General features: G+C 36.1%; 2 protein-coding genes across 10 annotated transcripts in view; one reads left to right on the top strand and one right to left on the bottom strand.

The window, feature by feature from the left end:
• LOC107144901 (VPS35 retromer complex component) overlaps nt 1-13,159 on the bottom strand; it is an 87,466-nt gene that overhangs the window by 13,911 nt on the left and 60,396 nt on the right. For 8 of the 9 annotated variants that reach the window (XM_048792254.1, XM_048792256.1, XM_048792255.1 and 5 more), the window contains 5 exons: nt 5,743-5,841; nt 4,155-4,251; nt 3,125-3,248; nt 1,848-2,030; nt 213-426 (listed from right to left, as the gene is read on the bottom strand). In XM_048792254.1, coding sequence (XP_048648211.1) covers nt 213-426; nt 1,848-2,030; nt 3,125-3,248; nt 4,155-4,251; nt 5,743-5,841 — 717 coding nt within the window. Of the gene's footprint in view, nt 1-212; nt 427-1,847; nt 2,031-3,124; nt 3,249-4,154; nt 4,252-5,742; nt 5,842-11,389; nt 11,521-13,159 lie in introns of those variants that run through there. The other variant, XM_015488778.2, reaches the window with a different exon arrangement.
• Orc6 (origin recognition complex subunit 6) overlaps nt 11,838-13,159 on the top strand; it is a 9,873-nt gene continuing 8,551 nt past the window's right edge. Inside the window, exon 1 of the mRNA XM_015488777.2 lies at nt 11,838-12,024. Within this exon, the coding sequence (XP_015344263.1) occupies nt 11,960-12,024 (65 nt within the window). The 5' untranslated portion in view covers nt 11,838-11,959. The remainder of the gene's footprint in view (nt 12,025-13,159) is intronic.

Below are 13,159 nucleotides of genomic sequence, written 5' to 3'. Positions count from 1 at the left end.
GATCAATTTAAGGAAAACTGCTATCTTGACAATATTGAGCCTTCCAATCCACAAAAACTGTTTTTTATCTTTCAGTTTATTTAGGTCTTCTTTGATAAAAAGTCACTTAAAAATGTTTTCCAATGTCATATTATTCAACAAAAATGTTTTTATTTTAAAAATTAGATTTCAATTTACATCTCACGACATGAAGTGACAAGCAAAATATTAACCTGTTTGTAACGTTCCACATTTACACCTTCCAACTGGCTGAGGCGCACTAAATTTGTTCCCACTAAAATTCTCAGTTCTTGTCTTTCTCGTTCTCTTTTTTCTCTATCTCGGCTATGTCCCTGATGCTGCATTCGCACCCAGAGCTTGTTCATTTCTGCAAAGTTGAGTAGTACAAAATCCATAGAATCACTGATATCACCTGTTGTTTCTTCACTGCAAAAAAACAGTTGGAAAAAAGTCTTTATACTGGATTTAAATTATGGGACTACTATCCCTCTCCTTTGTTCATTTCTTTCCTATCTCTGTAATACACTAGTGCTTTATTTTAAAAAACACAACTTCATTCGCTTAGTGTTAAATTTTAAGAGAACCGCCTCAGGGAAATAATACAATGCAAAGGACATAATACAATTTTCAAGAGACAAATTACTTTCCCCAACTCCCTATCCTGAGCTACATGGACTTGCTCTTATGGCAATTCCCTTAATTCAAAAATATAAAAAATCCAACACTTATATGTACTATTAACTACATCATTTAATTGTTGAATTTTTTTTATTGCAATGTAAACTTCGTGAGAAAGGAGAGCTTACATTTATGCATTTCCTAATTTATATTTCCTAGGATGGGGAACTCAGCAGTTTTCCATGTTTTTTTTATTGATTGCCTAATTACATGCTCAAAATTGAGAGTCAAAGTGTAATAGAGCAAATAACTTCATCATATTTTCTATATTCAAATTTTTATCTTTTCAGTACTTTTTCATTACATACGTGGTAAAAAAAAATTTTTCCCTTAAAAATAAATTGAAAGTGATATTAAACATCATTGATTTGTTTACCTTAGTATTAAAGTCATTAAAAACATAAATTTTTTAAAAAAAAGAAATTAAATTCTTCAATCTAGGGACCTGTGACATGAAGAGTTCACCCAGTTGTTTGAAGATCACAGCTAGCTGACCATCTGATGTTGCTATAGGTAAAAAGTACAAATGGACTTGGACTCTAGAATACTGGTTACATGAGCCATAGATAGGGGCCTCTTTGAATGGCTTTTCTTTTGGGGGGGGGATTTGAGGAGGGAATTACTATCTGTGTGCAAAAATGATTAAAATCACTTAGAGTAATTAGCAGCTTATAAATTACAAAAACTAAAAGGCATTCAAGAAACAATTATAAATGCTGACTAGCTCATGGGAAAAGCTAAGCACACCTAATTATTTTATCACAAATATAATTTTTAAAATGTAACTAATTTTAAAAGTCATACTTTCAAAGAACACTTAATAGAAAAAATTATGTTAAATGAAAAAATAGATACACACATAATTTGCACATAAAGTGATAAGCAAAATATTAACCTGTTTGTGTGTATGTGTGTGTGTGTATATATATATATATATATATATATAAAACGCCTTAGTGTGTGTGTGTATATATATGTATACATGTATACATATATATACACCATATATACTAAGGAGTTCTGTATGACAATGAAAATCTATACAAAAAACGCGAATGACAGTGGGTAGGAAAAATATTTATTTTCTTATTTCTGAATACTTTTCTATAGTTTTTAAATATTCTATAATGAAAAAACATTACAACTAAACTGAGAGAGAAATTACTTACTCTGTTGGCTCTCCTTCATCAGGTAAAATGTTTCTGGTACACTGAAGAAGATAATTTCGAAGAAATAAACCCCTTAATGGATGCTGCACACCACGGCACATTTCTACCAAATCTTTCAAAATATCTTTCCTAGACTGAGGAAATGATTTGACATATACAACTCCAACTGTGATCAACAGATAACTAGAAGAATTATAAAAAGACATCTATTAGAAATACAATATTCAAATCAAACACTTTATTATGCCCAAAATACTGTACATAAACATTAAAACAGAAATCATGTTGCTTTCTCCTGCATTATTAATGCCATCTGATTTAAAATATAACTGATTAAAATACAAAAAATAAAATAATCCACTGACCGATATATTAAAACACATATATAGCAGTCCCCTCTGAAGGATATGTTCCAAGATCCCCAGTCAATGCCTGAAACTGCAACTGATAGTATGTTTTTTTCCTATAATATATACTTAGGATAAAGTTGAATTTATAAATTAGAGATTAACAACTAATAAAATATAACATTCATAACAATATATGTAATAAAAGATATGTGGTCTCTCTCTCTCATGTCTTATAATAGTGTACTCATCCTTCTTGTTATGATGTGAGATGGTAATATGCCTACATGATGAGGTGAAGTAAGGTGATTGAAATAGGCAATGTGAGTTGGTATTAGACTACTACATAAGGGTTACCTGAACACAGCACTGACATAACATGACAGTTGATCTGATAACGAGACAATTAACAAGTGACTAACAAATAGATAGCATAAATAGTGTTGATATGCTGGACAAAAGAATGGGACAATGTAAGATTTCAACACACTACTCTGAACATTACACAATATGAAACAAGTTATTTCTACTATTTTCCATTTAATATTTTTGGACCCTGATTAATAGTGGGTAGCTAAAATCATGGATAAAGTGGAGGGTGACTACTATCTATATGCATGTGTCTGTGTGTGTGTATGAGTGTGCATGTGCGTTTATTTAAACATATTAGCAAGAAAATAATTGCCATATCAATTTTTTTAATAGTCAAAACTTTATAAAAAATAACATCTATTTTTTTCTATTTCTAAAATTCTTAAACATCTATTTAAAAAGTAAATCTACTCTAAAACTTAGATAACAAAATACATACCAAAATGTTAATCTCAATTTGTTAAGAAATTAAATATTCATAAAATTGGTTTTTCAAAGAAAGGATATAACATAAAGTGGGAAATATATATGTAAAAAGCCTCCAATTCTATTACTTACAGTCTTGGGATAATGTTCCCAGCATACTGTACAAGCTCATAAAGATCTGCCACTTTTCTTCCTTTAGCAAATTCATCTGTTAGGTAGACTTCCAAATAATGCAGTTCATCAGAAATAGCCATATCTTTTAATCATGATTAAGGATTAAAAATAAAGACAAGCCATCCTAAACAACTCTGTAACTTGTTGGACTCATTAATAACTATTAATAACTATCTTAAATTTAGGCCTGTAAAGAAAAGAGTGTTTAAACAGAAAATAGAATTTCAGTTATATTTTCCGTACTTTAAAATGAAGATTTTGGGGCTGGGGTTGTGGCTCAGTGGTAGAATGCTTGCCTAGCATGTGTGAGGCACTGGGTTCAATTTCCAGCACTGCATATAAATAAATGAATAAAATAAAGGTCCATCAACTAAAAAAAAAATTTTCAGCCAGGTATGACAGATGAAGTGGGAGGATTATTTGAGTCCAGAAGTTTAAGACCAGTTCAAAATCAGCCTGGGAAATATTGCCAGACTTCTACTCAAAAAAAAAAAAAAAGAAAAAAAAGATTTTAAAGGATATCTGGTGAAACAAAACAGTAAATACACAATGGTCACCTGGTCAGTCTGATGAGGGTTTTAAAATGTCAAATGACTGAATTCCTTTCCATTTCAGAGTCCTATATGATAAAATCTAAGCATTAAGAACCAACTACCTAATAACTTCAATATCCTTCAAGAAAGGCCTGGAAATTGAGATACAGTAACAAACCATTTAAAGAAGTTTAAGCACAGGGCTGGAGGTTTAGCTCAGTGGTAGAGCACTTGCTTAGCACACATGTGGTCCTGGGTTCAATCCTTAGTACTGGAAATAAACTAAACAAAGAGTATTAAGAAAGAAAGTTTTCCTTTTTCCTTATTCAGCCATTTAAGTTAAGACAATGAAGAATAATATGACTCCAGAAAAGTTTAATAAAGAACAAACAAAATTGGCCTTTTCAAGAAATAAGTATGGTACAAATGTTCATTCTTCAACATTAAAAAGATACAAAGTTCATAGTAGCTCTTTGGTGATAACATAGAAGTCCGGAGTTCACCAAGCATATTAGAAGCATGTTTCAAAGCATCCATAAGCTTGTTTTTGTCCTATAGAAATACCAAAAGGATTGATGAGAATGCTTCATTTAAATAAACATTTATCTTAGTTATATCAATCCTTTACAATAAGGATTTGTTACATAATTGTTAAAGCTCTTGAAATAATTTTAACCACATAAAAATTAACATTAGGGGCTAGGGTTGTGGCTCAGTGGTAGAGTGCTTGCTTAGCATATGTGAGGCTGGGGTTCAATTCTTAGCACCACATATAAATAAGTGAATAAATAAAGGTTCATTAACAACTAATATATATACATATTATAACTAATATATATACATATTACAACTAATATATATACTCTTCAGAGCTGTATAGAATGACTATCCATGTAAGCATGATTTCCTCCTGTATCCTTCAAACCCTCACAGTGCCCACTTAACTCAAACAGACAATTCCTTGAAATACAAGAAACAGTGTATACACAAAAAGAAGCAAGCAATAACAAACCTATTTTCTCCATTCCATGAAATTTATTTTTCTTTCCAAATAACCCAAAAATCAGTAAAATATAAGAGCATTAGAAAGCATTCTAAAGCATAATTCTAATGCATAAACCTGCAGTCTACATATATCTTTCATATTTTCATTCTTACCATTTAGAAATTGTGAGACATTATCCAAAGGTAAGACAGTATCACCACCACCACAATTTATGGCTTGTGGTACAATGGTACTTATTTGGTTCAATTCCTTAACTTTTAGTCCAGCCGGGCACGGTGGCACACACCTGTAATCCCAGCAACTCAGGAGGCTGAGGCGGGAGGATCATGATTTCAAAACCAGTCTCAGCAATTTAGTGAGGCCCTAGGCAACTCAGTGAGACCCTGTCTCTAAATAAAAATAAAATATAAAAAAGAGGATGCGGCTTAGTGGTTAAGAGCCCCTGGTTCAAACCCTGGTATCAAATAATAATAATGATAATAATAATCTAGAGGAGCTATACTATCTATACAGATTATCTCCTATCTTTTAGAATATGAAAATTACATAAATAGGTGTAAAGTGTAATTTTATGTTAGCTTTTACATTATGATTACAGAGTATAAATTGCCAATTGTATCTATTCAGGATGGAAATTAAAGTTTCAAGATAACCAGGAGAAAACAATTGAAAGAATTTAAATCCATTAATTCAAAAAATTATTTATTGAGCGCCCATTATACGTCAAGTATAGAACCAAGAAGCTAGTAATTCAAGTCAGATCTTAGTGTGGTAATGATAGTGATATATAAATAAAAGGCTTACATTCTAGTAGGGAAGACAGACAATCCCAAACCATATATAAAATTGTGAATAAACAGAGCTCTCTGTTGAAACTGCTCTACATACTTCAGAAAGGAAGAACTGAAGACAGAAGCTTGTAAACACTGAAGATTAGATTTACCAGAAGCAGTGGTACTACAAATTTTCAGAAAACACTGTAGATGTTTCCTGAGAAACCTGCAGTCTACATATATCTTTCATATTTTCATTCTTACCAGGCATCTCTTCATCTGGAAGGACTGAACCTTCACAGCCTGTATGGCTTCATCCAAGAGCTTCTCCTGCTCATCTTGAGGTGACTGCTGTGTTGTAGGCTGAAATTTTAAAAAATAAAAACTTTTATTAATATTTCATAATAATTTTCTTCTAGCAAATTTTTTATTTCTATAGTTTGAATCTTAGCCTATCTCCAACACTTTAACATTAAATTCCAGTTCTACATCTTAAACTAATTTATCAATTTTTGACAACTACTGAAAAAACATGTTGGCCTCAAAGAAATTTATGGTAATTTATTGCTATATTCTGCTAATACGCTCTGAATCCAATTAGAACACAGCCATCCAACCAATCTAACACTTGTGATAGATAAAGTCTAAAACACTCTCCCTTTAGGCTACTTTTCATCTGCATTTAGATCAACTACTTTATAAGAACACTGACACCCCATCACATTAGGCAATATATATATATATATATATATATATATATATATATATATTAACAAGGAACTACAGAGCTTAGAAATATAATAACTGAAATTGTTGTTAGCAACTTATAGTAGGAAATGAAAAGAGTATTTTCCTCAAATAGCCAGCTTATGTCATTTCAAATATATAGGTCAATAGCTATAATGGACAAACTATATCTACTCTGCTATCCAGTCAAAAGGCTGCCTAAAACATGAATTAATTCTTCCTATCAAGTAGAATTAACCATTCCCTCATGTTGTATAAACACTGTGTTTACATCTGTACCACAACATCCATCAGGTTACAATTATAAATGATGATCACTTTCATACACTTGGGATTCAACATACATATGCATGCTTTATAAATGTTGACTTCATGAAAAGCTGGTTTTAAAACATTTAGATTGTGTATTTAATATAAATTACTAAATAATCAACAGGTGAATGGATAAACAAATTGTAGTTTACAATATATACAATGAAATTATTATTTAATCATATAAAGGAATGAAGTTGCCTGGCACAGTGGCACATGCCTGTAATCCCAGCAACTCGGTACGCTGAGGCAGGAGGATCACAAGTTTGAGGCCGGCCTCATGGCAAATTAGCAAGGCCCTATCCAACTTAGTGAGAACCAGTCTCAAAATAAAAAACAAATAAATAAATAAGTCTGGGGATACAGTTCAGTGGTAAAGTGCCCCTGGGTTCAATCCCCAGTATTAAAAAAAAAAATTTATATAGGAAATTCATTTGTAGGAAATTCATTTGCTAGAAAACATTACACTAAATAAAGAAGACATACACTAAGAGTCACATATTGTCTGAGTCCATTTATATGAAATATCCTGAACAGATAAATTATCCATAGAAACAGAAAGGTGGTTATCAGCAGGGAGGGTGGGGGAAAATCACTTTTTTTTTTTTTTTTTTTTGGTAGTTGTAGGTGGACAGAATGCATTTACTTTGTTTTGTGTTTTTGTTTTTTAAATGTGGTGCTGAGGATCAAACCCAGTGTCTCATGCATGCTAGGCAAGCACTCTGCCACTGAGCTATAGGCCCAGCCCAGAAATCAGTATTTTATGAGTTCCATTTTTGAAATGATGAAATGTTTTAGAATGAAGTAGCGGTGGTAGCTATTAGCTATACAGTATTTCAAATTTATGAAAATGCCACTGAACTACTCATTTTAATATGGTTAATTTTGTCAATTTCTCTCCAATTTTAAAAAACAAGAAGTCTCTTACATAATAAGTTTAAAAAGGTAGAAAGCAAAGACATTTGCATAAATGTGAAAGTAAAATCTGGTCTGTTTCATATCCAAGACTATCAAAAAAACACTTCATTTTGAGATTAGTGAAACACGAGCCATATAAAACCCATTTCTGAACTATAATCATTTATTTTAAAAAATATTGAACTTTCTCTTGGTGGTTTAATTTTGGGAAGAGGAAAAAAAATTAAGTAAGCAGCAAAGCCCTGTATCTCCTTTAATTATGACAAACTCCAATGAACTGAATTCCTCTGCAGTCTACCTCAGATGCATAAATAAATTTCAAAGAAAAAGTTTAAGTCCTTTTAATCCTCACTTTAAAAGATTGTTAATTTATACAGCAGAACTGTAAGTATAAAATTTGGTTTCAGAGTTAAGGAGAACACCAGCATTTAAGGATTTTAACCTAAAGAAATTTACTATTATTCAAGGGCTAGTCCTCTAAGAACTTCAGTAAACCAACCTACTGTGGATTTTTTTGGGTATATTAACTCTAGGTAGAATAGATTTAATAATTAGAATCAATAGACTACATTAAGGTCAAATGGTCAATTTAGAAATAAGTAGCAATGCATCAGGATATTTTTATAACATTTGTTTTTATTGAGGTAAGATGTATTTAAATTTACCATTATAATCACTTTTAAGCGTACAGTTTTGTGGCATTAAATACATTTACAATGTTGTACAGTACCACTTTCTTTCTCCAGAACTTTTTCATCTTTTCAAATGGAAACTGTATCTATTAAACAGCAAGAGCAACAGCAACACCATTACCACACCACACAGCACCATACCACACCCCAGGTTCCCTGCCAGGCAATTGTACTTTGTGTTTTAAGTACTCTAGATACCCCATATAAATGGAATCATACAACATTTTTCTTTTTTGTCTGGTTTATTTCACTTAGCATGATGTATTCAAGGTTCATCTATTTGTACTATGTATCAGAATTTTCCTCCTTTTTTAGGTTGCCTATTCCACTGTATATACATACCACATTTATTTATTTACTTATCCATGTATAAAAATGTGAGTTACTTCCATCTTTTGGCTACTGTGCATAATAATTTTTATTACAAAGCATATAAAATAGTTCCTTGAAATTTGAGTAGAATGACTAAATTCTGTGGACCTATAAACAAATGAATACTATTTTAGCAAAATTCTTCTATTTTGTATCAGCTAAGCTTAAAGTTAATAGAAAAAGTAAATATAAATGTAAAACATTACCAAAGACAACTTGTTACAAAGTAGGCTACAAATTTTTAAAAAGCTATAGTAAAGAAATATATTTTCACATTTTATCAGTGTAGTTGTGCTACAAATGGCTATTCTAAGGGCTATTCTTAATGCCCTTTCTAGGAAGTGTCACACAAAGCAGGGACAGTTATATCACAAACATCCTATGATTAAACACAAGCCAAGGAACCAACCAATGTCTCCTCATTCATGAAAGTGGTTTTCCATTTGCAAATATCTGTGCATTTTACAGCTCATGGATCAGAGAAAAATGGATACATTATAGATTCAAAATCCAATTAACATTTGTGATAAGGCCCATTTTGCCTTTAGACCCACAAACAGCCCTCAAGTCTACAAAACCACTCTCCATTTAAAACAATGTACTTTTAATTTACTCTTTCATAAAAATGAAGAGATTTTCATCAATATTTTGGGAAGTAAATGACACAAATAAAATGTGCATAGCACGTAGTAATCACTTAAACTGTGATACAATTATTATTTAGATGCAATTACCTCCACACCTTGTAGCAACCTACTTGTTAATTTTCCCACTCACAGGCTGAGATGTAAGCTGACAATACAAAGCAAATCAATTGCAAAATGAAAACTAATCCTAAAAAAGACACAGAATACTATCATGTTAATAAAAGTGCTATTTTTATAATGATGATATAACACAAATTAACAATTTTCAATAAGAATTAAGGATAAAGAGGTGATGAGCACTTTAAAATATAATTTGAGCTGGGAATGTAGCTTTGTTGTAAAGTGCTTGCAGAGCATGCCAGAACAGGAGTGGGGACGGGCTCAACTACCAGCCCCCCCCCCCCAAAACCCACAAACAAAAGGCCCATAATTTTAATGCCAAACTGATGTTAATTTACCAATTCATTCGCCCAAGAAACCTAGGATGGAGTACACCAAGAACATTCTATTCTCCTGGCTTCACCTATTTGCAATATCCTTTCTTCATGGTGTGGAGAATTTCCGGCCATCCTCCTCAGATATTCACGTGTTACCACTTCCTGTAGTCTTTCCCAAGGTCTCTGGGTAAAACTCTCCTTAAAACTTGGAGTTGACAGTGTTGTGAAGCAACCCTCCCACTGCATTACAGTAAGTTCCATAAGCATGTCTCCTCCACTAGTTTATATCCAATACCTAGCACAATCTATGACACTGAAAGCACACAAGATGTTCAATTAATTGAACTGGAGTCTAGATATTTAAGGTCTGGGAAGGGACAAAGAAACCAACATTTATTTTCAGATGCAAAAATGACTGATATTTGCCCAAAGTACTTGCTCAAAGCCTGAGTACTTCCCCAGGTCACACACAGTGACTGTGAGAAGACCAATACCTAGGCTTCCTTTTTCAATTTAATTTATGAGGACTGGACTGTGTCTGGCTAACTGCTCAAACCTTGTTGGCCCAGGACAGAAATGACGTGCACAATAAGAAGATCCTCAATTAAGTGCTTTTCATTACAAAGCACTAAAATATCAATCCACAAACATCAAGAAACAGACATCCTAAAATTAAAAGTTTACATTAATTATGTATCATTTCCCAGTTGTAGAAATTCTGAGAAATAAAAATCACTTTGTAAGTCAATACATTATATGAAAGTAGTATTGTCAAAAATTTAATCCTGATTTCTCTTATTAAATAACATTTAAAAGTGAAATCTGTGTCGAGGTTTACAGAAACCTGTCTACAAAGAGTGAATAATGAGATAATTAAAACTGACTACAAAACATCAACATCCAAAAGAATCATTTATACAATACACACACCAAACGCTAATAAAATGCAAGTGACAACTTGCCTTTGTGGAAACTACACCCAGGATTCATATTTTGAGGAAGTTCAAGCTTATCGGCCAATGCCACACCACGATTTGCTACCATCACAGAGAGGCTTAAAGAAAATGACTACTTCCAACAAGAAAAATACTTGGATTTCATCAAAGGGAAGACAACCGAGCCAGGGTGTTCAAATGAACAAATGAAAAAGCAGTCTCCTTTCTGACTGCCAGGATTAGTGGAAGATAACATGAGTCCTTCTAGGAAACAGGTCCCTAGAATTCACTGACAAGCACGGCAGCGCAAGGGGTCTATGAGGCCAAGAAAGGCCGGGAAACCAACGCGGCCCCTCTGAAAGCTATTTTTTTGCAGAGAAAAGGGTGTGGGGATGGCTGAACACAGCTAAGCACAAAGGTGGAAATGCACCATCTGGGCGGGTCCCAGCGCTACACCATAGGCTCTGGCGCTCTCCAAGCCCCCAACCCGGTTGGTAGCTTAGACCTGGGACTCGGGCTCCCCTCTTGGAGGGGAGGTGGCCGATTCCACTTAAGCAGAAGCCGCAGGTATTCACAGACCCACAAAATCTACAGGTCGAGACACCCCCTCAGAGAAGTCGCCTACTCTCAGAGCAACGGCCGCAGCCAGGGGCCACCGCCCACCCCGGCCCATAGCAGACTGCTTGCGGCCTTCCTCGGCCTGTCCCCTATCCGGCAGGCCAAGCCGGGCTGGTCTTAGCCCCAGTCGAACTGCTGGGCCCCTATTCCGCCCGCAGGGCTCCCGATCGGCAGGAGAAAGCAGAGGCTGCAAAAAGGGTCTGCCCTGGGTCTGCCTCCCCCTCAGCACTCACCATGGCGACTCCCCCGAGCCTGCAGCAAGCAGCACCTACCCCAAGCTGAGCCTCCCGCGATCAGGTGACTCTGCGGCCCCTCCAAGCTCCGCCCTCTTTAGCCCCGCCTTCGGGCCCTGCAGGAGGTTCCTCGATTGGCCCGCTTCTGGGAACCCAAGTCTCGCGTGTTTATTGGCCCTTGCCAATTCACGCTAGACTGATGGACCTGGGCGCCAGCCAGTCTCTCCATAGTGTGTGAGAGGGGGCGGTGCGGTGCAGGGCAGCGGGTGTTGCTTAGCGGCAGGCAGGAGACAGCAGGAAGGAAAGGCGGGTTCAACGAGTTTGTTAGGAAGGAAGGAGTAGAAGGACGGGGAGCCGCCTGCCCACATTCACTGTATCCGCCTAGATCAGCACACTCGTGTTGCACCTGCGCAGAAGAAGGACCAGGATTGGTTTGTGGGGCGTTCTCAACTTGTTCCAGCCAATCCAGATGTGCCGGGGGTGGGGTCCTGACTCTCACTGGCTGGCGCTGCGTCTGCGCGCGGGTTTCGTCGTCCACAGCTGTTCGCGCGTGTAGTGCAGGCTAGCGCCATGGAGTCGGGGTTGATTGGGCGCTTAGCCCCGCGCCTGGGCCTCACTAAACCTGAAGTGCTGAGGTGAGTCCGGCCGCTCACGCCCCGGGAGAGGTCACTGTCTCACGATCCTGAGCCATTAGATTTGGCCCGCGCCCTTTTACAGGACGGGCGGTGTGGGAATGGAGCGTAGAAGGTGGATGAGACTTAGGCCCTTCTTCAAGAAAAGGTTCACCATCGTGGACTTGTATGAAATGATAAAAAGGGTCAGTTGTAGACGTCCTTAGGAACATCCAGCTTTGTGGGATGCACGGGGGTAGGAAAAGGAACGTGTCAGGGATTTCTTCGAGTCATTCTGTAGAATTTTATTGAGGGTTTATTTAACTTAGTGACCCAAACACGGTACGGACCCTCTGGGGATCATGGTCTGCCAGTGGCAAAAACCACGTAGAACACTGCAGGATAGTGTGCCCGAGCGATTGTGGGGCAGGGCGTGGCCTGTCAGCCACCTTTAATAATAATTCAGGAAAGGCCCTGGAGGAGGTGCCTTTTGCTCAAAGACGCAATTGATGTGAGGTCCAGACATGGGAAGATGTGGCAAGAGCAGCTCAAGCAGGCAACTGTTGCAAAATCCTAGAGATCAGAAGGAACATTGCAGGTCCGAGGTTCAAAAACACCTTTGCAGCCAAAGGTTAAGCCCGGGAGGGAGAAGCAAAAGAGCACTCCTTAAAAAAATTTAATTTAGGGACTGTGGCTGTCGCTCTCCGGTAGCGCACTTGCCTGTCATGTGTGACGCACTGGGTTCCATTCTCAGCACCCCATATAAATAAATAAAATAAAGGTCTATCAACAAGTAAAAAAAATAAAATAATATAGGACTAGGTAATCGTTTAGAACAGCGGTTCTTTTTAAGTGTGGTCCCTGGACCCGCAGCAGCATTATCATCTTGGCAGTCTTTAGAAATACAAATTCTTGAACCCCACTCCACACCTACTGACCAAACTGGCCAATGGGACCCAGAATCTGTTGTCATAAGCCCCAGGGTGATTGTCCTGTAAAGTTTGAAAGCCAAGAATTTAAAGGAAGGGGAAATAAAGGAGGGACCCTGATCCAACCTGCCCACCTCTGATTGTTCTTGTTTGTTCCCATAATGGATGGAGGAAAGAAAGGTTGGTTTTTTTGTTGTTGTTGTTTTTTTTTTTTTTTTTTTTTTTTTTTT

This window comes from Marmota marmota, unplaced genomic scaffold (assembly GCF_001458135.2).
Source record: "Marmota marmota marmota unplaced genomic scaffold, marMar, whole genome shotgun sequence".
Taxonomy (NCBI): Eukaryota; Metazoa; Chordata; class Mammalia; order Rodentia; family Sciuridae; genus Marmota; species Marmota marmota.
Note: the sequence above shows the minus strand (reverse complement) of the source record. Positions and strands in the feature narration are given on the sequence as shown.